This window comes from Lithobates pipiens, unplaced genomic scaffold (genome assembly GCF_037356315.1).
Source record: "Lithobates pipiens isolate NorthernLeopardFrog02 unplaced genomic scaffold, aLitPip1_a1.2 Scaffold_25, whole genome shotgun sequence".
Lineage (NCBI taxonomy): Eukaryota > Metazoa > Chordata > Amphibia > Anura > Ranidae > Lithobates > Lithobates pipiens.
In genome coordinates, this window is record NW_027507787.1 from 110971591 (window position 1) to 110997326 (window position 25736).

General features: G+C 45.2%; 1 protein-coding gene across 1 annotated transcript in view; it reads right to left on the bottom strand.

The window, feature by feature from the left end:
• Positions 1–478: 478 nt before the first annotated feature.
• Positions 479–25736, bottom strand: part of LRRC18 (leucine rich repeat containing 18) — a 32146-nt gene continuing 6888 nt past the window's right edge. The window contains exon 2 of the mRNA XM_077454801.1: positions 479–6887. Coding sequence (XP_077310927.1) covers positions 6113–6883 — 771 coding nt within the window. The 5' untranslated portion in view covers positions 6884–6887 and the 3' untranslated portion in view covers positions 479–6112. The remainder of the gene's footprint in view (positions 6888–25736) is intronic.

Consider the following 25736-nt stretch of genomic DNA (forward strand, 5'->3'; position numbering starts at 1 on the left):
TCTGGGGTCCTGTCACTCCAAAGCCACTGTAAATACAGTTTGTTGCCAAAAAACAGACATGTCAGTTTTCATCCATTGACATAAGAATGCCTTTCCTTGTTTTCAAGCCCTGTTCACACCATGTAACAAAGACATACGTTTGTGTCGTTCTTATGTAAGAGCCAGTTCACACTGAGGAAGCACGACTTGCAGGCGACCTGCACACAACAGCAGCGGTGACTTGTAAAACGACTTCTATATAGAAGTCAATGCAAGTTGCCTCAAGTCGCTCCCTAAGTAGTACAGGAACCTTTTTCTAAGTCAGAGCAACTTGAGAATTCTATTGTACAGAACAGAACGCGACTTGACAGGCAGTTAAGTCACCTGACAAGTCGTCCCAGTGTGAACTAACTCTAAAGGAGTAGTAGTATAAATTTATTTGATAACATCATTAACTACTTAAATATTTAAAAAAATTTAAAAAAACAACTAAAAACAATCATTTTTAATTAATTTATTTGTTTAATTTCAAGTAACGTTAATATGAAAAAATATTCATTACAAATGTTCAAAACATTTAGGCTCGGTTCACACAGGGGTGGCACGACTTGCAGCGCCGAGACCTGCACACGATCATGCGCGACTTGCAAAACGACTTCTGTATAGAATAGAAGTCAATGCAAGTCGCCTGAAGTCGCCCCAAAAATAGTACAGGAACCTTTTTTCTAAGTTGGAGCGACTTGAGTCGCTCCTATTAGAACGGTTCCATAGTACAGAACGGAGCGCGACTTCTCAGGCGGCGAAGTCGTCTGGACAAGTCGCCCCTGTGTGAACCGAGCCTTACAGTCTAACATGTCAGACTGTTTACTGTTCAAATTTTCAAAGATAAGTCCTATGTTGTAATGTCATAGTGTGAGAAAAATGTTTTGTAAATAAAATCTAAAATATACACCGTTGTTTCTACAGCATACATTGGGGCTGATTTACGAAGGGTTTGCGCCGATGCGCAGCGGGCGTTTTCGTATTCACAAAGCATTTGCACAGCGCAATTCCCCATTTATGATTATCATGCCGGCGCAGGGAGGCGGCGATCAGTGCACCGCTATAGACATGGCGCAAGCATTATTCAACTCAGAATTAAAAGAAGCTGGAAGTGCCAATATTATGGGGGTTATGTGTGTAATGTGAGGAAGTATAGTTATAACTGTCCAAGTAACAAATATGCCCAAAATAGAATGGTAAAGTAACTTTCTCTGGACAAGCCTGCTGCGCCTGCAAATACACTTGGAACTGCGCGAGGTCAATTTATGCACTGCGCATGCACAAGCGGCATTTGCGCGTTCAACTTATGCAAAGATTTTGCTGGCGTAGTGAACCGAAGCTCTTGAACAGGTGCACCTCTCAACCTGCCTTTTTTTTTTTTATGCTGGTTCCCTTCTATGTTTTTTTTAAGGCTATTTGCACATGGGTCATGTTAACATTAAGAAAAAAAAATTTGTGGGGGTCCCTTGAAATTTCATACCAGGCCCTTTAGGTCTGGTGTGGATTTTAAGGGGAACCCCACGCCAAAACAAAGTACTAGACCACATGCCCTCAACATTGGGAGGGTGCTTTGGGGTACCTGGCCGGTGGTTGTGGGGGTCTGCAGGCGGGGGGCTTATCAGAATCTGGAAGCCCCCTTTAACAAGGGGACCCCCAGATCCCGGCCTCCCCCTGTGTGAAATGGTAAGGGGGTACAAAAGTACCCCTACCATTTCACCCTACCAAAAAAAGTACCAGACCACATGCCCTCAACATTGGGAGGGTGCTTTGGGGTACCTGGCCGGTGGTTGTGGGGGGTCTGTGGGCTGGGGGCTTATCAGAATCTGGAAGCCCCCTTTAACAAGGGGGACCCCAGATCCTGGCCTCCCAAAAGTACCCCTGCCATTTCACCAGAGGGAGGCTCCCGCTGTGTGACGCTTCTCTTATTCTGACAGTTCTTATATAATGGAGGGCGGGGCCACCTGGTGACCCCGTCCCCCTCTGACTCACCGTTCTTTTATATAAGTGTCAGAAGAAGAGAAGCGTCACACGACGGGAGCGTTCCATTGCGCGTAGAGGCCCAAGAACGAAACGAGGAAGAAGAGACGCCGTGGAGGAAGATGCCAGATGAAAACACCGGAGCAAGAAGCAGAAGATCGGAGGAAGAAGATGGAGGAAGAAACCAAAGGATGTAAGAAGGAAGAAGACCCGAAGAAGATGGAAAGAAGGACTTTAATAAAGGAATTGTCAAAAACTGGCTCTTGTCATTTTTAACACTTTTGTCACTTTTGGTGAAATGGTAGGGGTACTTTAACATTTCACACGGGGGGGGGGGGGCGGGATCTGGGGGTCACCTTGTTAAAGGGGACTTCCAGATTCCAATAAGCCCCCCGTCCGCAGACCCCCACAACCACCGACCAGGGTTGTGGGGATGAGGCTCTTGTCCTCATCAACATGGGGACAAGGTACTTTGGGGGGGTACCAGGCATGTGGCCTGGTACGGTTCAGGGAGGGGGGCGCGCTCTCTCATCCCCTCCTCTTTTCCTGCGGCCTGCCAGGTTGCGTGCTCAGATAAGGGTCTAGTATGAATTTTGAGGGGGACCCCTACGCAATTTTTTTGGCGTGAGGTTCCCCTTAACATCCATACCAGACCTGAAGGGCCTGGTATGCTCATGGAGGGGAACCATTAAAGTCACCTGGCCTGGGGCGACTGAAAGTCGTGTTGTAAGTTGCCCCAAGTCGCGCTGTTTCTAAATCAAGTGGTGTCTAAGTTGCCTCCCAAAGTTGCTGTCATGACCGTCCTGGCGATCCGATCGCACATGGGAGGTCTGCTCGCAGGGGCCCGTTGCTGAGAACCAGTCGTTACCCTTTGGCGCGTGTTAACGCGAACGGACGCACGTGGGTGCGCGATGTTGCGAATGAGCGGGTGCGCGGGGTCACGAACGGACGCACGGCTACTCGCGGGGGCACGCAGACTCGTCGTGCGACCGCTTTGGCGCCCTAAAGGCTACTTAAGGACTCTGCCTCCGCTTCCCTCTTGCTGTCCAGTCTACAGCGTGTCCGGGGATTCTGTTACTTGCTATCTGTTGCCTTGATTCCTGTTACCCGGCCTGTTCCTGACTACGTTCGTTTGCTGCCTGCCACCGACTCCTTGCCTGTCTGACTACGTCTCTGCCTCTTCCCTTGTACCGTTGTTGTCCGCCTGCTACCGACCCGGCCTGTACCCGACTCTGCTGTTACCTCCTGCTGATCCAATCGGTTATCCAAATACCTGCTGTCACCTGCTGACGACCTTCTGCTGTCCCAGCCTGATTGCCTGAGCCTGCTGTCACCTGCTGACGACCTTCTGCTATTCCAGTCCATCTGCCACCTGCCGACTGTCACCAGCCGTTCTTATCTGCTGCCTGTGTTGCTGCTGACAATCCGGATCTGCCTTACACCTGCCAGGCACTTGTGCCCTCTGAACTTTTGAATCCCTGTTACCACCCTCAGGGGTTCTCGAGCCAGGGGCTACGAGAGGCCGCTCCCTGCATTCTGGGCTCGTCTACCAGGTACATGACAGTTGCGCTGGAAGTCATGTTGCCCCTGTGTGAATGGACTGTTAATGATACGGCATGCGCTATTATCAATGGCATATCATTATCGCGTGCGCCGGCATATTATCTTTTGCGCTTATGCGTGCGCCGGTTCACGCGCTCAATTAATAATTTATCTGGCACACAAATTAAGGTATGAACCGGCGCAGCACATTCATCTTAGTAAGTTACCCCCATTGTCTCCATAACTTAAAAACCAAGACAAATTTCATGTTTGATTCCAGACAAACTAAAAATTTATTTTAAGAAAAAAAAGCACTGTGCCTCATTTTTATGTGGTCAAAAATCACGAAAAGCACTTTTTTCATAATTTTCACAATTTTATTTATTTTTTATGCTATCAAAAGAAAGTTCTAACTGTCCCCTAAAAACAAACTGGCTAGACTGACAAACCAAAGCAGAAATTGTAATCTATCACATGTCCAAAATCTGAAAAAAGCCCTGGGACTCAAAGGGGTGTCTACAGGCTAATAGTGCTGGGACTCGAGTGGTTCAAATATTTTTTATTTTTCCTTAGTATCTCTTTGCATAACACCCATAATATACAAAAATAGGAAGCTTGCGTTTTCAGAAAGGAGGACATCTGGTTTGCAGGTTAACTTCTTGGTCTCCTATTTTGTGTTCATATTTTTAAAAGGAGCCAGGTTTAGTCTGGATTGATATATGAATATTCTTTCTACCTTGGGTGGCAGGAAAGAAAATCGATTGAGGACATGCCTGTCACAGCTATAGCCACCAGCAGTAATTGAATGTAAAGAATCCAACAGGCTTTTTGTACCCAAGTTGATTGATTGTACCCAAGTCAATCAGCCTGTTCATAACTAGATCAAATCTTGATGGTCCCTGTTGAACTGGAAGAATTTTGATCCATGTATGACTTTAGACCAAAATTAGGTATCATTAGTTTATCTTTAAGGCCTGGTTCCCACTAGCGCGATGCCAGACCTCACATGTGATTTGCACTGCATTGCTGTTCAGATCACATGTAATGTCTGTGCCTGCGATTTTAGTCATACAAACTGTATGGCTGAAATCGCATCAATTTGTACCAAATCAATTTGTACCAAAATGGTGCAGGACCTTTTTTTGGTCCGCACTGGAATCGGAGTGCATGGGTGTTCACACTTATGCGATCCGATTCCTGCACCATTTCACAGTTCGCACTGCGATCTGCTGACCAATCTGGGGGTGTTGTTAACTTTACATTGATACCCGCAGCTGTTCGCAGATCTCAGTGTGAACCACTGTGCGATTCAGGTACAATGCGGGAACTGGATTCGCAGGGTTCTCGCATCGCACTAGTGTGAACTGGCATGTAAGCGGCATGTTGCGGTTTTAATAAACGTAATTGTTTTTTTTTTTTTTTATCCCTACTAAGCCTGCAATGGATATTTATAGATCCCTGCATGTACATATTTTGCAAAGTACCCTAAGGCCTCCTTTATACGGCCAATTAGCCATGTAGCCACATACACTGGATTCCAGTGACAATCAACTGATTCCTGCAGCTGCATTGACCAGGGTATGCAAATAGCGGTGGTTGTTCAGCCTATATTAAAGAAGTACAGCCAAAGCTCGTTTGGTTTTACTTCTCCTGTGGGTCACAGGAGTGTAGTACGTTCTGCATTCCTATAACCCATTTTTTGGGGGACATCAGAGTCGGTTCAGGCTTGGGCAAGATTTCAAGAATAAAGTCGGGATCTGCCCAAATGCATGGACCGGCACCCGACTCAGCCTCTCAGCTAGCCCAGTGTTCCAGTGAGTGCGGGTGGGGGGGTGGGACAGAGCAGAGAGCAGTGATAGACAGTCACCTGCTCTCTGTGCATCAGAGTAATGCTCCATCCACCTAGGTAAGTATGATTTCTGAAAAAAAAAAAGCCTAACTTCTTTTAACTAATGACATGCTAACTGCAGTTGCCGCTGTTCACATGTAGCTGCACACCACAGAGTTACCTGTGGTTAGAGACAGATGTCTGAGCCTGGACGCAGTCAGCTGCATCCCAGCTCAGACATTCACTGCTAAACGTTAGTGTGCCGCTATATGCAAACATAGCTTTTTGTATGTCCTGGTTTTTCCAGCTGCAAGAATCTGTTGGTTTTTGCTGTTGAAATACGGTAAATGAGGCTTGACAGCTGTGTAAGGCTTGATTCACACCAATGCATTTTTAGTGCTTTTTTGCATTTTGCAGATTTGCACTACAGTGCATTTAACATGGTTTCCTATGGAACACGTTCTGTAGAGCAAATCTGCAAAATGCATAGGCGTGAATCAGGCTGTGTGTGTGTGTGTGTGTGTGTGTGTGTATGTATATGTATGTGTGTATATATATATATATATATATATATATAATTTCACATGAAACATCAAACTCAGATCAAGGTGAGTGAGCTACATAGAGCATTATTTGTATTCCTGGTCTGAAAATTAATGGATTTTTGTATGATTATGTGCCTACAGTATATAAATACGTTTTTATCAGGTGTTATAGTCAAAGTGACAGTTTAATATTTATTTATTAATCCTTTACTTGGATTTCTTTGACTATTGAATTTGGGGTCAGCATGTTTGTAAAGAGGGATTTCTTTACCATGGGAATCGCAATATTCTTCAGTTTATTCAGTTTGCTTTTTTCGGCTTGACACTCTGCGACACAGAGGCTGCACAAATTCTTCTTGCGTACAAGATAAAGATTTGCAACACGTTGGATGGTCTCTTGTTGTTCTGCCTCTAGTTCTTCATTTGTTGGCAATATAGGATTTCTCTTGGTGTTCAGTTTCTTTAATTTAGGCAATTTAAGGATGCAGGGGGGCATTGTAGTAAGATGATTATCAAAAAGACCTACCTCTTTGAGTTCTTTAAGGGCACCTATTGTAGTAGGTAGAACATCAATAGCATTAAGGCCGAAATTAAGGTGTCGAAGATTCTTAAGTTGGCACAGTTCCATAGGGACACCTTTTGCTGTGAGTTTGTTGTTGCTAACATTAAGATGAAGAAGATTTTGAAGCTGTCCTATAGATTCTGGAAGTTTCTCAATCTGATTGCTATGCAGATCCAACAAGCGAAGGTTCCGAAAACGCTGTATCCAATTAGGCACCTTCTGAATTATATTTCGACTTAAATCCAGCTCTTCTACATCACAGAGCTTCAACAAGCATTTAGGAATGACTGCAATTCCCATCTTAGATAGATCCAACCTTCGACGACCATCAAATGTAATCCTGATGGAATTCTTAGCAGCTTTAAGGGTTATTTTTTTACCCTTGGGAGAACTTTTCCCTTTTGGCATTGTCCTAAAAAAGGAAAACCAAAACCAAAACACTTAAACTAGAATTTGAAGTATATAGCAATTAAATAAAACAAAATTAAACTTGGTAACAATGCCACTGTGTACAAGATTTGTCACTCGAATTGTAACCTGCCTTGTGTACCATTGTACAAATTCATTGAAATGTTTAACTGTTAAAAAAATAAACATAGAAATTGTCTTTATGTGTCTACTTAGCTATTACAGTGGGGATCGAAAGTTTGGGCACCCCAGGTAAAAATGTGTATTAATGTGCATAACCAAGCCAAGGAAAGATGGAAAAATCTCCAAATGGCATCAAATTACAGATTAGATATTCTTATAATATGTCAAAAAAGTTAGATTTTATTTCCATCATTTACACTTTCAAAATTACAGTAAACAAAAAAATGGCGTCTGCAAAAGTTTGGACACCCTGTAGAATTTATAGCATGCACTGCCCCCTTTGCAAAGCTGAGACCTGCCAGTGTCATGGATTGTTCTCAATCATCGTCTGGGAAGACCAGGTGATGTCAATCTCAAAGGTTTTAAATGGCCAGACTCATCTGACCTTGCCCCAACAATCAGCACCATGGGTTCTTCTAAACAGTTGTCTAGAAAACTGAAAATAGACGGTCACAAAGCTGGAGAAGGTTATAAGAAGATAGCAAAGCATTTTCAGATGTCAATATCCTCTGTTCGGAATGTATTTAAGAAATGGCAGTCATCAAGAACAGTGGAAGTTAAAGCAAGATCTGGAAGACCAAGAAAAATATCAGACAGAACAGCTCGTAGGATTGTGAGAAAAGCAATTCAAAACCCACGTTTGACTGCACGATCCCTCCAGAAAGATCTGGCAGACACTGGATTTGTGGTGCACTATTCCACTATAAAGAGATACTTGTACAAATATGGTCTTCATGGAAGAGTCATCAGAAGAAAACCTCTTCTACGTCCTCAACACAAAAATCAGCGTTTGAACTTTGCAAATGAACATATAGACAAGCCCTAGGCATTTTGGAAACAAGTTCTGTTGACCGATGAGGTTAAAATAGAACTTTTTGGCCGGAATGAGCAAATATATATATATATATATACAGTGGTGTGAAAAAGTGTTTGCCCCCTTCCTCATTTCCTGTTCCTTTGCATGTTTGTCACACTTAAGTGTTTCGGAACATCAAACCAATTTAAACAATAGTCAAGGACAACACAAGTAAACACAAAATGCAATTTGTAAATAAAGGTGTTTATTATTAAAGGTGAAAAAAAATCCAAACCATCATGGCCCTGTGTGAAAAAGTGATTGCCCCCCTTGTTTAAAAAATACTATAACTGTGGATGTCCACACCTGAGTTCAATTTCTCTAGCCACACCCAGGCCTGATTATTGCCACACCTGTTCACAATCAAGGCATCACTTAAATAGGACCTGCTTGACACAGTAAGGTCCACTAGAAGATCCTTAAAAGCTACACATCATGCCGAGACCCAAAGAAATTCAGTAACAATTGAGAAAGAAAGTAATTGAGATCTATCAGTCTGGAAAGGGTTATAAAGCCATTTCCAAAGCTTTGGGAATCCAGCGAACCACAGTGAGAGCCATTATCCACAAATGGCGAAGACATGGAACAGTGGTGAACCTTCCCAGGAGTGGCCGGCCGCCCAAAATTACCCCAAGAGCGCAGCGACGACTCATCCAAGAGGTCACAAAAGACCCCACAACAATGTCCAAGGAACTGCAGGCCTCACTTGCTTCAGTTAAGGTCAGCGTTCATGCCTCCACCATCAGGAAAAGACTGGGCAAAAATGGCCTGCATGGCAGAGTTCCAAGGAGAAAACCACTGCTGAGCAAAAAGAACATCAAAGCTCGTCTCAATTTCTCCACAACACATCTTGATGATCCCCAAGACTTTTGGGACAACATTCTGTGGACCGATGAGACAAAAGTGGAACTCTTTGGAAGGTGTGTGTCCAAGTATATCTGGCGTAGAAGGAACACTGCATTTCAGAAAAAGAACATTAGACCAACAGTAAAATGTGGTGGTGGTAGTGTGATGGTCTGGGGCTGTTTTGCTGCTTCAGGACCTGGAAGACTTGCCGTGATAAAAGGAACTATGAATTCTGCTGTCTACCAAGAGATCCTGAAGGAGAATGTCCGACCATCTGTTCGTGTACTCAAGCTGAAACGAACTTGGGTTCTGCAGCAGGACAATGATCCTAAACACACCAGCAAGTCCACCACCGAATGGCTGAAGAAAAACAAAATGAAGACTTTGGAGTGGCCTAGCCAAAGTCCTGACCTGAATCCTATTGAGATGTTGTGGTATGACCTTAAAAAGGCCGTTCATGCTCGAAAACCCTCTAATGTAACTGAATTAGGACAATTCTGCAAAAATGAGTGGGCCAAAATTCCTCCAGGACGCTGTAAAAGCCTCATTGCACGTTATCGCAAACGCTTGGTTGCAGTTGTTGCTGCTAAGGGTGGCCCAACCAGTTATTAGGTTTAGGGGGCAATCACTTTTTCACACAGGACCATGATGGTTTGGATTTTTTTTCACCTTTAATAATAAACACCTTCATTTACAAATTGCATTTTGTGTTTACTTGTGTTGTCCTTGACTATTGTTTAAATTGGTTTGATGTTCCGAAACACTTAAGTGTGACAAACATGCAAAGGAACAGGAAATGAGGAAGGGGGCAAACACTTTTTCACACCACTGTATATATATATATATATATATATATATATATATATAATATATATACAAATTCCAGAATGAGCATATATATATATATATATATATATACAAATTCCAATTAAAAGTGGTCAATAGTCAAGGGGGACCCCAGGAACTCAGAACGTGGGGGGGAACCACCTTCCCCTTCCACAGAAAGAATACACTAAGGTAAGGGGGGTGGGTTACTGATATAAGGGGGAAACCCTTTATATCAGTGCCATTGTCGTATTCACTCCCCCTCCCCTTACATCAGTGACCCCCCCCCCCCCCCTTCAGACTGGCCTGGTGGTGCTGTCACTGACGACCTCTCAGGTGTACCGTGCAGGGCTCAGTCAGTTGGCTGCAGCTTGGTGGCTCTGGTTTTAATCTATAGTCTCCTCTCCACAGTCCACACAAGTCTGACTTCTCCCATGACCCCCCATCCTGGCGGCGCTCCCACTCTTGACTCCTCTACAGACTCCCTCAGAGACTACAGACATGATAACAGGAGATGGTCAGAGACTGCAGACATAATACCAGAGATGGTCGGAGACTGCAGACATGATACAAGAACTCAATTCAGCCTCACCAGTGCCCATTTAAGTGCAGCCTCACTGTGCCCATCAATGCAGCCTCACTGTGCTCATCAAATGCAGCCTCACTGTGCCCATGAATGTGGCCTCACTGTGCCCATCAAATGCAGCCTCACTGTGCCCATCAAATGCAGCCTCACTGTGCCCACCATTGCAGCCTCACTGTGCCCATTAAATGCAGCTTTACTGTGCCGTGAATGCAGTCTCTGTGCCCATGAATGCAGACTCACTGTGCCCATCATTTCAGCCTCTCCTGTGCCCCATGTCCCAGTCTGCAGTCCCTGTCTGTGGGAAGGTGTGTTGTTGATGCTCGGTATGGTACCTTGCATGCCAGCAGGATATCCATGACGGCCAGCAGCAGGCAGGGTCTGTTCTTGTTTTGGATGGGGACAGGGCTCCTTCCAGAGGATCTGTTTGCTCTGAGATGGAGTGGTCCCTGGCCACCTGCACCTTCAGCCGCCATTTTCCGGCCCCAGTCAGCCTGTCCTCTGGTCCTGGGGAAGTGGAAAGAACTGGGTGGGAGCTGGAGTGAAGGGGGAGCAGAGAGTACTGGTGGGGTTGGAGAGCACGTGGGTGGGGACAAAGAGCAGGGGGGAGTGGAGATCACAGGGGTGGGGAGTGCTGGGGGGAACTTGAGAGCAATGGTGAGGGCCAAAAAAGAACAGGGGTGGAGAGCATGGGAGGCTTAGAGCACTGGGGGGGCTAAGAGTGTGGGGTGGCAAAAAGCACTGGGGGGAGTTTGATGGTACTGGGGGCAGAAAAACAGGGCTGGAGAGCACTGGGGGGTACAAAGAGCAGGGGGAGTGGAGAGCAATGGGAGGAGCTTGAGAGCACCAGTGGGGGCCAGAAAGAGCAGGGGTGGAAAGCACGGGGGACTGGAGAGCACTATGGGGGGGGGGCAGAGAGCACTAGCAGGGTTGGAGAGCACATGGGTGGGGGCAAAATGAAGGAGGGAGTGGAGAGTACAGGGGTGGGCAGCGGAGAGTGCTGGGGGGAGCTTGAGAGAGCACTGGAGAGGGAGCCAAAAAGAACAGGGGTGGAGAGCATGGGGGGCAGAGAGCACTGGGCGGTGGAGAGCACTGTGGAGGGGGGGCTGGGGAGCTCTGTGAGGGGCTGGAGAATGATGGGGAGAGCTGGAGAGCACTGGGATGGTGGCTAGAGAAGGATGGGGAGAGCTGGAGGGGGGGGTGGGCAGAAAGAACAGGGGTTGAGAAAACTGTGAGGGGGCTGGAGAGTGTGGCGGGGGAGGAGAGCGGGGGGAGAGGGCAGGGAGCACAAGGAGAACTGGGGGGGCACTAAAAGAAGTTGGATTGGATAGGAGGAGAAGCAGGGCATATAGAGGAGATGAGCTTTCTATATTCCTCCATGCAACATGCCCTGCTTCTCCTCCTATCCAGGCACACAGGGCGGCATCTCTTACTGTTTATCATAGCGCTGGCTGAGTCTGTGTTCAGCGGCCGTGCTGTAACACGGTCCCGCCCCCCTAGACTGGCTTGTGTGATAGGCGGAACGCTGATTCTCTCTAGTATCACACAAGCTGGTCTAGGGGGGCGGGACTGTGTTACAGCGTGGCTACCAAACACAGACTCAGCCAGTGCTATGATACACAGGAGCAGGAGAGAGGAGTAGTGCAGCCGCATAGCGGCCCCTGGGCAGGCGGCCTACCGGGAAATCTCCCGGTATCCCGGTAGGCCAGTCCGGCACTGGTACCAACACTATTCATTTTGAACTTTGCTATTTATCTGAATTCCTTTTCTGAAAATGCATAGTTTGTATGTATGCTTTGTACAAGGCTTACCACTCCAGTGGGTTTTATTGCTTGCTACTAGGGATGAGCTTTCTGTTCGAGTCGAACATGTGTTTTCAAATATACTGGCAGGCAGGCAAGTGATTGAGTGATCCGCAGTGCATAAATATATATATATATATATATATATATATATATATATATATATATATATATATATATATATATATATATACTGTCTCCTATATATCTATATATCTATCCACTGAATTCTAGTTTAGCCAAGCCTATACCTGACTGCAGGTCATTCCTGGTGTAATTTTTCTAGTAAACTTCTGGCGGTGTTTTGCTAATCCAATTTTACATCATGTTTAGAAGGCCACCAAGGAAAGGCAGAAGCTCACAGGCCACTAAAAGCAGGCTCTGTGTCTACAGCCAACACTGTTGGTCATGGACATGGAGCATCTTCAGCACATGGCCGTGGGGAACGCCTGTCCTTTTTTTTTCGACAGCTGGCCATGTTGAACCACAAAATTCAGAAGAGTTTGTAGAGTGGCTCACAAAGCCATCCTCATCCACCTCATCCACCTCATCCTCTGTCACCCAGGGTAAGAGAAGTTTGGCTGCCAATGCTGCTGCCAAAGCAGCCTATTCCATCGGCGCAATGGCATCAGTCACTCCTTCCCTAGCCCCACCACTATGTCCTGAGGAGTCAGCCGAACTGTTCGACCACAGTGTGGGGTACATGCTGTAGGAGAATGCGCAGCATTTTGAAGGCTCCAAAGATGGTACCCAGGTTGAGGATGAAGGCAGTAACGTAAGCCCAGAGAGAAAGGGGTGTCCAAGAAGGACAAGAAACTGGCAGTCATGTTCCCCCAGCTGCAGCATACTGCCAGGTTTGCTCCAGTGGCGAGAAGGGAGGGGATGATGGTCACTGACTCTACGTGGGTGCCTGATAGAAGAGAGGAGGAGGAGGCACATCTCCAACAAAGCAGGATGCCCTCCAGGGGCCAGTTTAAGGACAGCCAACTGACTGCATCACACCGCAGAGCTCCAAATGTGCAGGGCGCTGCTTGACTCCATGCGTTTTTTCAAAAGTTCTTTGGTGTGGGCCTTTTTTGAGATGTGTGCAGCAGATTGCACCGTTGCTGTTGCAACATATGTCTGAAGCGTATCAAGTGTGGCCAAAACAGCAGCCACTTGGGCACCACATGTTTGACCAGAAAAATATCAAGCTCCCATGCAGCAAATTTGCCTACCCCAGTTTCTAAACTGTCAAAAGAAATTCAGTCCCAGCCATCCACATGCTCAGCGGCTGAATGCTAGTTTGGCTAAACTGCTAGCACTCCAATTGCTGCCTTTTCAGTTGGTAGACTCTGCCCCCTTTCGAGAATTTGTGGAATGTGCAGTACCTCAGTGGCAGGTTCCCAAACGCCATTTTTTTCTGTAAAGGCCATTCCGGCTCTCTACCGGCATGTGGAAGGCAATGTCTTGGCCTCGTTGGACAGGGCGGTCAGTGGTAAGGTGCATATTCTGCTGACTCATGGTCCAGCAGGCATGGACAGGGATGTTATCTTTCTTTCACGGCTTCTTCCTCTGTGGCCTCTTCCTGTGCAGATTTGTCCTGAGAATCAGCGGTGCTCCGTAGACATTCTAGGGGCTACGCAAGCACTCAGGCAATGATATGCGGTACTTGAGTTGGTCTGGTTAGAGGACAGGAGCCACACTGGGGCAGAGATTCTGGCAGCTCTGCAGGGGCAGGTTCAGAGGTGGTTGATGCCAAGCCAGCTTCAGCCAGAAATGGTGGTTTGCAACAATGGCACCAACCTCCTCTCCACCCTCCGACAGGGACACTTGACCCATGTTACCTGTTTGGCTCACGTCCTTAATTTGGTGGTGCAGCGGTGATTCATGACTAAAAAATAGTTCAAATAATATTAAAATAATATTTGGACATATTATCACCATCAACCTCAACTCTAAAAATGGGGCCAAAAACAACCACTCAAAAAGAAGTAGTATTACTAGGACCCCCACTCAAATTTCTCCTACAACCCCTTAAATGAAAGTTATTAACCACTTGCCGGCCGCCAATAGTCAAATGACGGCTGCAAAGTGGTTTCAAAATCCTGACCGGATGTCATAGGACATCCTCGGGATTATGAGCCGATGCGCGCCCCCGGGGGCACGCATCGCGGAGACCGTTGTTGCGGGGTGTCAGTCTGACACCCCGCAACTACGATCTTGGTAAAGAGTCTCCGGAGACTCTTTACCACGTGATCAGCCGTGTCCAATCACGGCTGATCACAGTGTAAATCGGAAGAGCCGGTGATCGGCTTTTCCTCACTCGCGTCTGTCAGACGCGAGTAGAGGAGAGCCGATCTATTATCAGCACAGCCCCCCTGAGGATGCCGACACTGGACCACCAGGGATGCCACCCAGTGCCCACAATGGATGCCAATCAGTGCCCACAATGGGCATCACTGATTGGCATGCATTATTGTTTGGCACTGATTGGCATCCATCAATACAAAACAATACAATATCGCCTATCAGTGCCAATCCGTGCCAACTATCAGTGCCCATCCATGCCCATCTGTGCCTCCTATCCATGCCCATCTGTGCCACCTATTAGTGTCCATCCGTGCCACCTATCAGTGCCCATCATTGCCACCTCATCAGTGCCATTTCATTGGTGCCACCTCATCAGTGCTTATCAGTGCCTGTCAGTGCAGCCCCATCAGTGCCCATCAGTGAAGGAGAAAATGTACTTATTTACAAAGTTTTGAAACTTAAACAAAAAAACATTTTTCTCAAGTCATCTTTCAGGACGGCACACCTGAGAGATGAGAGGCTCCTCCCTACAGGAAACACAATCAATCGACGGCTGTTTTAAGTCCCCACCCTTCCCCTTGATCCTCAGTTTTTGATTGTGTTTCTCCCTACACAGCGAAACTGTTTGTTTTTTTTCCAAATGACCCGAAGCCTGGGGCTGGTGGTCTCCCCCTGGGAGCCGGACCACAAGCTTGGGAAGCCTCTGGGTCTGGTAGGATATTCTTGTCCTTCCTGGGGGGTTCCCCTATCTTTTCCTCAGGGGGAGCAGCAGAAATTGGAAGAGCCCCCCTGAGAGCTGAAGGACCCTGGGTACAGTGGTGTACCCAGAACTTCAGGGGCCATTATCCTGTCTCCCCTCCTTACCTGTACAGGTGGCTGTTCAGACGGGGGTGCTGGCCATCAGTTCTTTCCAGGGGGATTGTGTCCCCGACTCCTGGGTCCCCGGTAGCTCGCGTGGGCTGCCGGAGAGGGCGTGGCAACAAGCACCCGCGTCATTTTCAAACTTTGGGAAAATGGCGGCGGCGTTCCTACCCAGGAGGGAAGGCTGAGAGTCAGTAGGAGCAGGCTCCCACATCCTCCTTTCTCTAGAGCGAGGAGGCACCAGTTTACTATGGTGGATGTCTGCCTTAACCACCTCAGATGGGAAGATGGGAATGAGGAATGGAAGGCATTGCCCCCCCCATGTATATAGACTGACTGGTACAGTGCAGGACACAACCTAACCTGGCACCTCCCTATGGGGACAGCAGTTGGGGGGGGGGAGCACTTTGGCGGCTATACTCCTTGCGTGTGGACCATAAGGACGGAAAAGCAAGCCCGCTGGCTGTGGCAAAAAGAGGAAGACGACAACGGTGAGTACTTTCCTTTTGCCGTGGGAATTTAGCTGCAAAATCCCCAATTCCAGCCAGAGGGTTTCTGGGCATTTGAGATCTCCCCTGGGGTCTGGATTCAAATGGCCCTTAAGCTTCTGCTAAAAACACCAGCTGCAGCTCCCTCTTAAATCAGAGAAGCTGTATGGTGGACAGGTGGTGCAGAGGAACGAGTGTGCCTAAACCACCTCAGATGAGAAAGAGGTAGGTAGGCCATTGCTTCCCCTTCCCTGTGTATATACTGATTGGTGCAGTGCAGAACCTGGGGTCAGGATACAAATAGCGCAGACGCCACTGCTAAAACCACCAGCCACAGCTCCCTCTTACAGCAGAGACACTGTGGTTATCACAGCAGTAGGTTGCCAGCCTCTCCCTACATGCCCAGTTGTGGTACATTAGTAGGGATGAATATAGCATACAGAGGGGACCTGGTAGATACAAAGTTACTTACAGGCCAGGTATACGACTGAACAAGTTATTAATTGGACAGTGGTTGGTGGATTCAGAAGCTCCCCTGGTCAGCAGGTGCACTGGGTTACCAGCCCTATTAACCCAGCTGCTAGGAATCTGAAGTTGCTTCACGATGTTTAAAAGCTGACCTAACATTCAAGGATGGGCAGAGACCAAGCTTCTGTGTGGCACAATAGGGGTTCCCTTGTGACAGATCCTCCTTTTGGGGGTTGCTTGCTATAGTTAACTTTCATAAGCTCCAACCTCCCACTCCACCTTTACACTGTGGTTATATTATAGTGTAGGAGGTAAGAAGAAACTTTTTTTATTGGTTTGGGCTACAATCCACTCAGTGGCAGATCTAAAGGCGATTCACCATGGATCGCTTCCTACATCCTTTTAATTGAGGATTTTCTGTGCAAACCTACGCAAGAGCTACATAATTGCTTGTTTGAAGCCTGCAAATAGCTATTTACCCCCCAGGCTAAATTGGTAACCACCTCTTCTAGAGGCTGTCTTAAATTGGTCTCTAGGGCTGGGCTCATTGAGACTTTAGTTGCTAATCAGCACCACCTGGTTATGAGCTGGCTAGCGTTTGCTCAGTCTATGGAGGTAAGGTAGGACAACAACTACTAATAGTAGGGTGTCCAACCATTTTAGGATTTGTTCCTTCACTGGTGGTGAGGTTTAGTATCTACAGCCCAGGCTATGCCTATGAAATAAATTGCCTGTTGGTTATTTCATAAAGGGATAGACAATGACTCCTCATTGGCTGCACACCAGTAGATCAGTAGTAAAAGTTTGTCCTTGCTGGGATGTTTTTGTGGCACAGCAGAAATACACATTGAGATTTGTGACATCTCTGCTTATAAGGGCTATATTGCTGTACATCAGAAATGTGCTGCACTGAAGCTTGTTTGCTGTTCTTTATATCCTAAAGGTACTGCTTTGTTTGGCTACAGATCAGAAAAATACAACGGTGAAGGTGATCTGTACTTTCTGGTTTTGTGCTGCACAGCAGAAATGCACATCATTGAGTTTGGCGACATCTCTGCTCATAATAGTTATATTGCTGCACATCAGACATACACAAGATTGAGGTCTGTCTGTGGGGCTTTGTGTCCTGTTTTACTGCCTTGTTGGTTACTTATCAGAAAGGCAGCAGTGAAGTCTGATGGTCCTGATTTGAGTGGCTATGTGCTGATTCAGACAGTGCTATTAACGGCAATGGCTGCCGAGTTTAAACGTGCGATTTGACATGTTGAGTCGCATGACAAATCATTTCAATATGGATGTGCTATCTCTATTTATAGTGTTTTATTGTTGCACATCAGATATATACAGCATTAAGGTCTGTGAGGTTTTGTGTCCTGTATTACTGCCTTATCAGAAAGGCAGCAGTGAAAATTGATGGTTCGAATTTGTTGGGCTACATAGCAGAAATACAAATTGAACCCCTGCCAGGTGTAGTACATATACTGCCTTTGGTAATCCGTGTAGCACCACAAAGTGGTGTTGTGCTGATTTTAGCCATGCGATTTGACATGTTGAGTCGCAAAGCCAAATCGCTTCAATATGGATGTGCTATCTCTATTCAGAATTGTTATATTGTTGCACATCAGACATATACAAGATTGAAGGTTGTCTGTCCTTTTATGTCTTGCATATACTGCCTTATTGGCTGCCTATCAGAAAGGACATAGCAGTGAAGATTGCTTGTCTTTTTCTGATTTTGTTTTTGCTGCTCAGCTGAGACACATTGAGGATGGTGGCATCTCTGCTCAGTATTGGTATATTGCTACACATCAGACATACACAAAGATTGAATGTTTGTGTCCTGTATGTCCTATATTTACTGCCTTATCGTTTGTATATCAGGCACAGCAGTGAGCAGTGTTTCTCATGGATCTACCTTTCTGCATCTTAGGGATACACAGCAGGGGTTTGTTGGCTGCAATCCTCCAGGGAGTCACAGCATTGGGGACCCCTTACTTGTTCGACCTGAAAATTGCTTTTTTTTTTCCCTGCGACCTGTGTAATCTTGTGGTCTGTGGATCCAGGAATCAGGGACTGCTGGTGTTGCACAGACACAAATGGTACCCATTGGAAGCCATAGTATATGACTTCTCATGCATCTTGCAGTCCCAAGTCGCAGGTTGGGTCGCACGGGTGTGGGAACCCTAAACTTATCTGTCCTTTCTGATTGAGGTTTTGCTACACAGCAGGAATACTCATCATGGCGTTATTGTTTTATTTTGCAGCAGACCAGAAAGATTGCAGCTGTAAAGGCTGTCTGTCTTTTTCCTCAGTGTCTGCTTTTATGTTGTTGCACAGCAGAAATACTCAAGATTGAAGCTTGTTTGTGCTTTCTGTTTCAGAAAAACACAATGCTGCAGGTTGCTTGTGTCCTTTCTCAGTGTTGGTTCTATCTGAACTACACTACAGAAGTGCATGACAGAAAGGATTGTCTTGTGTTCCATATTTTTCCCTGTGGCATAGCAGAAATGCACAACATGGGAGTTGGTGTTCATATTAATCGTATAACTGTATTTGGTGGTTTGTCAGAAATACACAACAGAAGTTTGGATCTTTCTGTCTTTGTTTATAGCCTTGTTTTGCTGTACATAGGTAAAACACATCAGTAAAGGGGGTTCCTGTCCTTTCTGTATTTATATATCAGTTATGACCTAGCTAGCTGCACTAAAAAAATATGCAGCATTTAGGGTTTGCTTGTGTCTTAATGTTTTTACGTCTTGGCAGCACATCAGAAAGCCAGACTGTGAGGACTGTTTGTCTACATTGAGGTTCAGATTTGGGTCTCTTCCCATATTTGATATATTGGTTTAGCTAGTCACACTCAGGCACACAACATTATTGTCTATGCTTGTGTCCTTTCTGTCTAAATCTGTTGTGCCGTGCCCACAATCTATGATCATTTTATTTGTGATATTAATAATACATGTATCACCTTTTTGTATTTCAGCCTTCTTTTCCATGGAGGGGCCAGGAGTTCGGGCTGCAGATGCCACATGTCAGAAAACCTTGACCACTTACACTCAGGGATGCCAGAACCATTTCCTAGGTTTGAAGCCCTGTAGGGTTATGGGACACTGGAGGAGGGGGATAATGAATCGCCCTGTTTAGTAAGAACTTGGAGAGTTCTGTTCAGAGGAGTATTAGGGCCTGAGGATGAAGTATAAAGATGTATACCCGATCGAATAGGTTTCGGCTCAGGGCATGGCCTTCATTTTGCCCTTTTAGCAAAACTAGACGTAGCAATATGGGTAGTCTACTCCTGCTAGGGACTTTAATCTCCTGAAGTAGGCTCTCAGGCGTAAGTAAGGACATAGATTGGGCATGCCTTAAACCCAGGGTTCAAGCTTCTGTTAATCTATTTCCCTTAAGTAGGCTTCCCTTTAGTCTTTTGCTGACATAAAGATAAAAAGGAACAAAAAAAAAAATTGTCTGTCGGGGCCCCCCTTTTTTTGCAGTTTTATTTCCCTCAACAGGGTAGTGTTAAGACAGGCCCTCTTATTGATTAATGTAGTGTCCTTGTCTTACACAGGTCTCTTATTTATCTTTTTAGTGGTTCTAAGTAGCACCTACAGGCACAATAGGCCATGGTTGTTAGATGTGTGAGATAGGCAACATTGCTAACCTACAAGTTTAACATGTTTTCTGATTCCATTTTTAAGAGCCCATTTCACCTAGATACTGCATCCGAAGCGGAAAAGGCAGGAACATCGGTGGAGCAGACCTGCAGATCAGCCGCATGATCCAGCTAAGATGCCTTCATCAAGCATATGCGCATATGGAGTGGAGGTAAAGCTCACTGCAGAACCAAGGTTCGCCAAGAGGGTCTTGCAGTGGCCCCACCCTAAGGTAGGCCTGAGGTACTTGTTTATCCTCTCAGGTGTGCCGTCCTGGAAGATGACTTGAGAAAGGTACCAGTTACTTACCGGTAACTGTCTTTCTGGGAAATCTTCCAGGACGGCAGGCCTACTTCCCGCCCGTTGGAGGAGGGAAAATTCTAGAACACTAGAAGGTGAGTACCTATGAGGAATGATTTCCCTTGTGAACCTGGTTCAGGAGTTACTTCTCTACAAACTGAGGATCAAGGGGAAGGGTGGGGACTTAAAACAGCTGTCGATTGATTGTTTCCTGTAGGGAGGAGCCTCTCATCTCTCAGGTGTGCCGTCCTGGAAGATTTCCCAGAAAGACAGTTACCGGTAAGTAACTGGTACCTTTTTTCAAAATTTTCGGTCTTTTTTTATTTGTTTAGCAAAAAATAAAAACCGTAGAGGTGATCAAATACCACCAAAATAAAGCTCTATTTGTGGGGAAAAAAATTATAAAAATTTAATTTGGGTACAGTGTAGCATGAGCGCGCAATTGTCATTCAAAGTGCGACAGTGCTGAAAGCTCAAAAGTGGTCTTGGCAGGAAGGTGTTTAAGTGCCTGGTATTGAGGTGGTTAAGAAAGCATGAGAGATGTGCCACTCACCCCTGGTTAATTAAACTGTTGATGTCCCATTCAATGTTCATACCAAAGGGCAAGTAGCACTTCAACTCATATATCCAATAGGTCCCAAGTCTCGAGACCCTTCGTACATAAGAGTCCCCACGCCAATTTGGGGCAAACTTAGCAATGGCTGCCTGTCGGATACCTGTTATGATGTACATCCCTTTCTAATCTTGGCCAAATGCTCATTCACTCTGATGGAAAAAGTATGAATAGTATGCTCTACATGTTGTAGCTTACATGGACAGGTGATCAGATACACAATGAAACTAGTAGCACAAGTCGTAAAATGTCTCATTGTGTAGCTGCGAGAAGTGACCGTGGAAGTGAAAGTGTCAGTCTTATGCCTGCCCACCACATTATGTAGGCAGACACTACACTTCCTGCATGGAAAATAGCCCTTACATTGCTGAACAAAGGACACGGTCCTTGGAGGGTCAACGACATTGGAAGCAATGTCGCCCCAAACGATTATGCCCGCCCACTCGGGGAAAGAAGGTCCCAAGACCCGATCACTACGCAACACTTTCCAATGCCTGGCCATGATTTTCTTGATCTCCTTATGCTCGCTTGTATGCCAGTGTCCATTTTCTGGATTTGGAGATCTTGGCTACGAGTGATGGCCTGGAATAAAGGACTTATTTCAAGCCTAACGACAGGAATGGTCGGGCATAATCTTTTGGGGTGCCCGCTTTGCTCCCAATGTCATTGATCCTCCAAGGACCGTGTCCTTTTTTCAGCAATGTAAGGGCTATTTTCCGTGCAGGAAGTGTAGTGTCTGCCTACATAATGTGGTGGGCAGACATAAGACTGACACTTTCACTTCCACGGTCACTTCTCGTGCTACACAATGAGACATTTTACGACTTGTGCTACTAGTTTCATTGTGTATCTGGTCATCTGTCCATGTAAGCAACAATATGTAGGGTGTACTATTCGTACTTTTTTCATCAGAGTGAATGAGCATTTGGCCAAGAATAGAAAGGCATGTACCAAACACACAGGTTATTGGCGTGGGGACTTTTATGTACGAGGGGTCTCGAGACCTATTGGATATATGAGTTGAGTTGAAGTGCTACTTGCCCTTTGGCATGAACGTTGAATGGGACATCAAGGTTCATTACCAGGGGTGAGTGGCACTTCTCTCATGTTTTCTTAATAACTTCCATTTAAGGGGTTGTAGGAGAAATTTGAGTGGGGGTCGTAGTAATACAACCTCTCCTTTTTGAGTGGTTGTAGGTGAAATATAGTATTATTTGGTGATAATATGTCCAAATATTATTTTAATTATTTTTTAGTCATTAATGTATATGGCAATGTGTCTTACATTTTGGATTTTGTATATTTGTTCTTGATAAACTACCCTTATTTTGGGCTCTGGTATGTCCCCGATCCGGAGGTGATATTTGTAAGATCTGGGGACACCGGCCTGTTTTTGATGGAGGACGTGACCATTGGACGAGGGCTTTTTGTTTGTCTTTCTCTTCCCTGGGTTTTGAATGTATTCCTTTGCTGACACCTGAGATACTTTTTTACTAATATCATCTCATTAGATTAAGAGGAAGCGACGTGATTGCGCTGCTTCCAGGACGCCGTCAACTCATTAAGTTTAGTTTATAAATACTTGGGCAGTGTGAGGAGGCCAGAGATATGCCCCAGTTGAAGACCACTAGAGTCGAAACGTGTCGGACCAGCTTATCTTGTGCTTTTCACATTGATATATATATATATATATATATATATATATATATATAGCAATCAATGAGATCTCGTTTTATTGTCACATCTTGTCTTTGATGTGAATAAATAACTTTTAAGTTTGACCTGCACCATCTGAGTTTTTCTGTATCTTTTTTTTCCTTATACATTGAATTCCATCGAGCTATGGTACAGTGAGCCACCAGTCCGTATGTCCGTTGGTCTATACGGGGTTGTTGTCATCCTTACCGTCTGGTTCCGGTCTTGGAGTTCGTCTTACTTTAGCGCAGGAGGATGAGCGCTGAAAGCTTGTATGACACACCGCTGCAGGGTGGATGTGTCCAACGGTTTTGGTAAGCGTACCTAATTTTTTCTACTGTGACACCATCTGTAAAGCCTACTTTGAGATTACTTCTGGCAAGTCTGTTCGAGTGTCAGCGTTTGACTACACAGAGACACCCGTTGAATACCTATTTGTAACATTGATTCAGCTTATGTTGCAACGTTTCATTTATTGATGATTTATATGCACTTGGGTGTTTTGGCATGTTATATGCTTTTATTTTAATGTGCACAGATTTTAGCGCCACATTTTTTGTTTTTATACGATTTAGGACTTTGTTGGTTTTTATGTTGGCAGCTCCTTGTTTGAACTATTTTGAAGTATAGCGCAGTCTTTTCCTTTTCTGCCGTTTTGTGCAATCTTAGCGTCACTCTCGATTTTTTTTAACTCAATGCATTCTATGCATTGAGGTGAAAAACCTCTTGTAGTGCACCAATCCCCCAGAGACCCCCTTTTACTTACCTGAGCCCGAACGTTCCTGTGCTGGGGACGAGCACACCTGCTCCAGCCGGTGTCTCGGGGTCCTGATTGGATAGATTGATAGTAGATTGATAGTAGCGCAGCCATTGGCTCCCACTGCTGTCAATCAAATCCAATGACTCGAGAGCCGGGGGCAGAGCCAAATGGGAGTGTGCCCGCATGGGTGCCCAAATGGGAGAGCACTTTTTCGACGGTGCACTCAAGAAGAGGAGGAGCCAGGAGCGCCACTGAGGGATCCCAGAAGAGGAGGGTCAGGGCCACTCTGTGCAAAGCCAACTGCACAGAGGAGGTAAGTATGACATGTTTAAAAGAGGTAGTTGTGGCGCTCACCTGCTATTAATTATACCTAATATCTGCAGGGAACTCACCTGCTAATAATTATACCTTATTATTACTTGCTGGTAATTCTACACATGAATGAAATTAAAACCTAAAAATAGAAAATAAAAATAAAAATTCCATACGTGCAATATACAGATAACAGTATGAATCGTGCATGAAAGTGTTACAGAAATGCTGTTTAAAATAGTCACTAAGTTACTATATATTAGTGCAAAAAATTCAATATACTTTCTATAGAAAAAAGTGCATATGTGCGTTTTTACAAATCACATGATGAAAAGTGCCAAGTGCCTATAAAAGTGCCACAGTTTCAATATATACTGAAAAAAAGTGTTGTGCTTCTGTAAGTGCCGCAATATGTAAATACGGTACTTTACATTTAGTAAAATCGCTAAATAAAAATCGCTAAATGGAAGAATGCAAATATAAGTTAATACAAAAGTCCAGCAGCAGAGAGTTAATATCAAAAAAGTCCTTTCTGGAACAAAAGTGACAGTGTGCTTCAGTGCTTAGTGGCTTCCTGGATTGCAACCGGTGCGATTCCCATGCATAACGACAATATTCCGCACTCACCAGCTCCCCTACCCCTTAAGGGGTTAATGCGTCTCCACAGTGTAAGCCCATGTGTCGCTATATGGAGCTGCTCTGGTTACAATCCAGTGGTTTTCCTCATTAAAGACAGAATGAAGCATACATGGTGTAATCCAGTTTAAAACAACTCTTTATTAGGTGCATGAAATGCTACTCACAAAACGAAGGATGAGAAAAGCGCCTCAATGTATAAGCTGGTCACAGCATTTGAATTCGCCGCCGCCGTAATGAAAGAGTGTACACCTTAGGCCACACCCTACGTCTGGAGCGCTGGGCGCCAATGACAAAACGTGTAGGGCGTGGCCTAAGGTGTACGCTCTCTCATTACGGCGGCGGTGGTGAATTCAAATGCTGTGACCAGCTTATACATTGAGGCGCTTTTCTCATCCTTCGTTTTGTGAGTAGCATTTCATGCACCTAGTAAAATGTTGTTTTAAACTGGATTACACTATGTATGCTTCATTCTGTCTTTAATGAGGAAAACCACCGGATTGTAACCAGAGCAGCTCCATATAGCGACACAGGGGCTTACGCTGTGGAGACGCATTAACCCCTTAAGGGGTAGGGGAGCTGGTGAGTGCGGAATATTGTCTTTATGCATGGGAATCGCACCGGTTGCAATCCAGGAAGCCACTAAGCACTGAAGCACACTGTTACTTTTGTTCCAGAAAGGACTTTTTTGATATTAACTCTCTGCTGCTGGACTTGTGTATTAACTTATATTTGCATTCTTCCATTTAGCGATTTTTATTTAGCGATTTTACTAAATGTAAAGTACCGTATTTACATATTGCGGCACTTACAGAAGCACATAACACTTTTTTTCAGTATATATTGAAACAGTGGCACTTTTATAGGCACTTGGCACTTTTCATCATGTGATTTGTAAAAACGCACATATGCACTTTTTTCTATAGAAAGTATATTGAATTTTTTGCACTAATATATAGTAACTTAGTGACTATTTTAAACAGCATTTCTGTAACACTTTCATGCACGATTCATACGGTTATCTGTATATTGCACATATGGAATTTTTATTTTCCATTTTTATGTTTTAATTTCATTCATGTGTAGAATTAACAGCAAGTAATAATAAGGTATAATTATTAGCAGGTGAGTTCCCTGCAGATACTAGGTATAATTAATAGCAGGTGGGCGCCACAACTACCTCTTTTAATATTCGTCTAAGTTTTTCAACCTTTTGGGTTGAATATTTAAGGTAGTGGCAGCCCCTCCTTTCATCATTAATCACTTTTTTTGTTTATAAGTTCTCACAGTTTGGTTTTTGGATTTCAAAAATATATATATTTTTTTAAACGTTCATAGTGCACCTTAACACCAACCCCCCCCCCCCCCCTTTTCTATTGCCAAGTATGACATGTTTGTTTAAAAAATAAAGAACATTTACATAACCTTTAAGGCCCCTTTCACACTAACGTCCCGTTCAGGCCCGCCTGTCAGTTTTTCAGGCGGACCTGAACGGGTGCTCCATAGAGCTCTATGGAGCGTCGGATGTCAGCGGTGACATGTCCGCTGACATCCGACCCGCTCCGATCCGAAAAAGTGTGACGGAGGAAAAAGCTATTTTTCCATCCGTCTGTGGATCGGATCGGATGAAGACGGGCACTGCGGTCCGTCGTCATTCGATCTCCCATAGGGGAGAGCGGC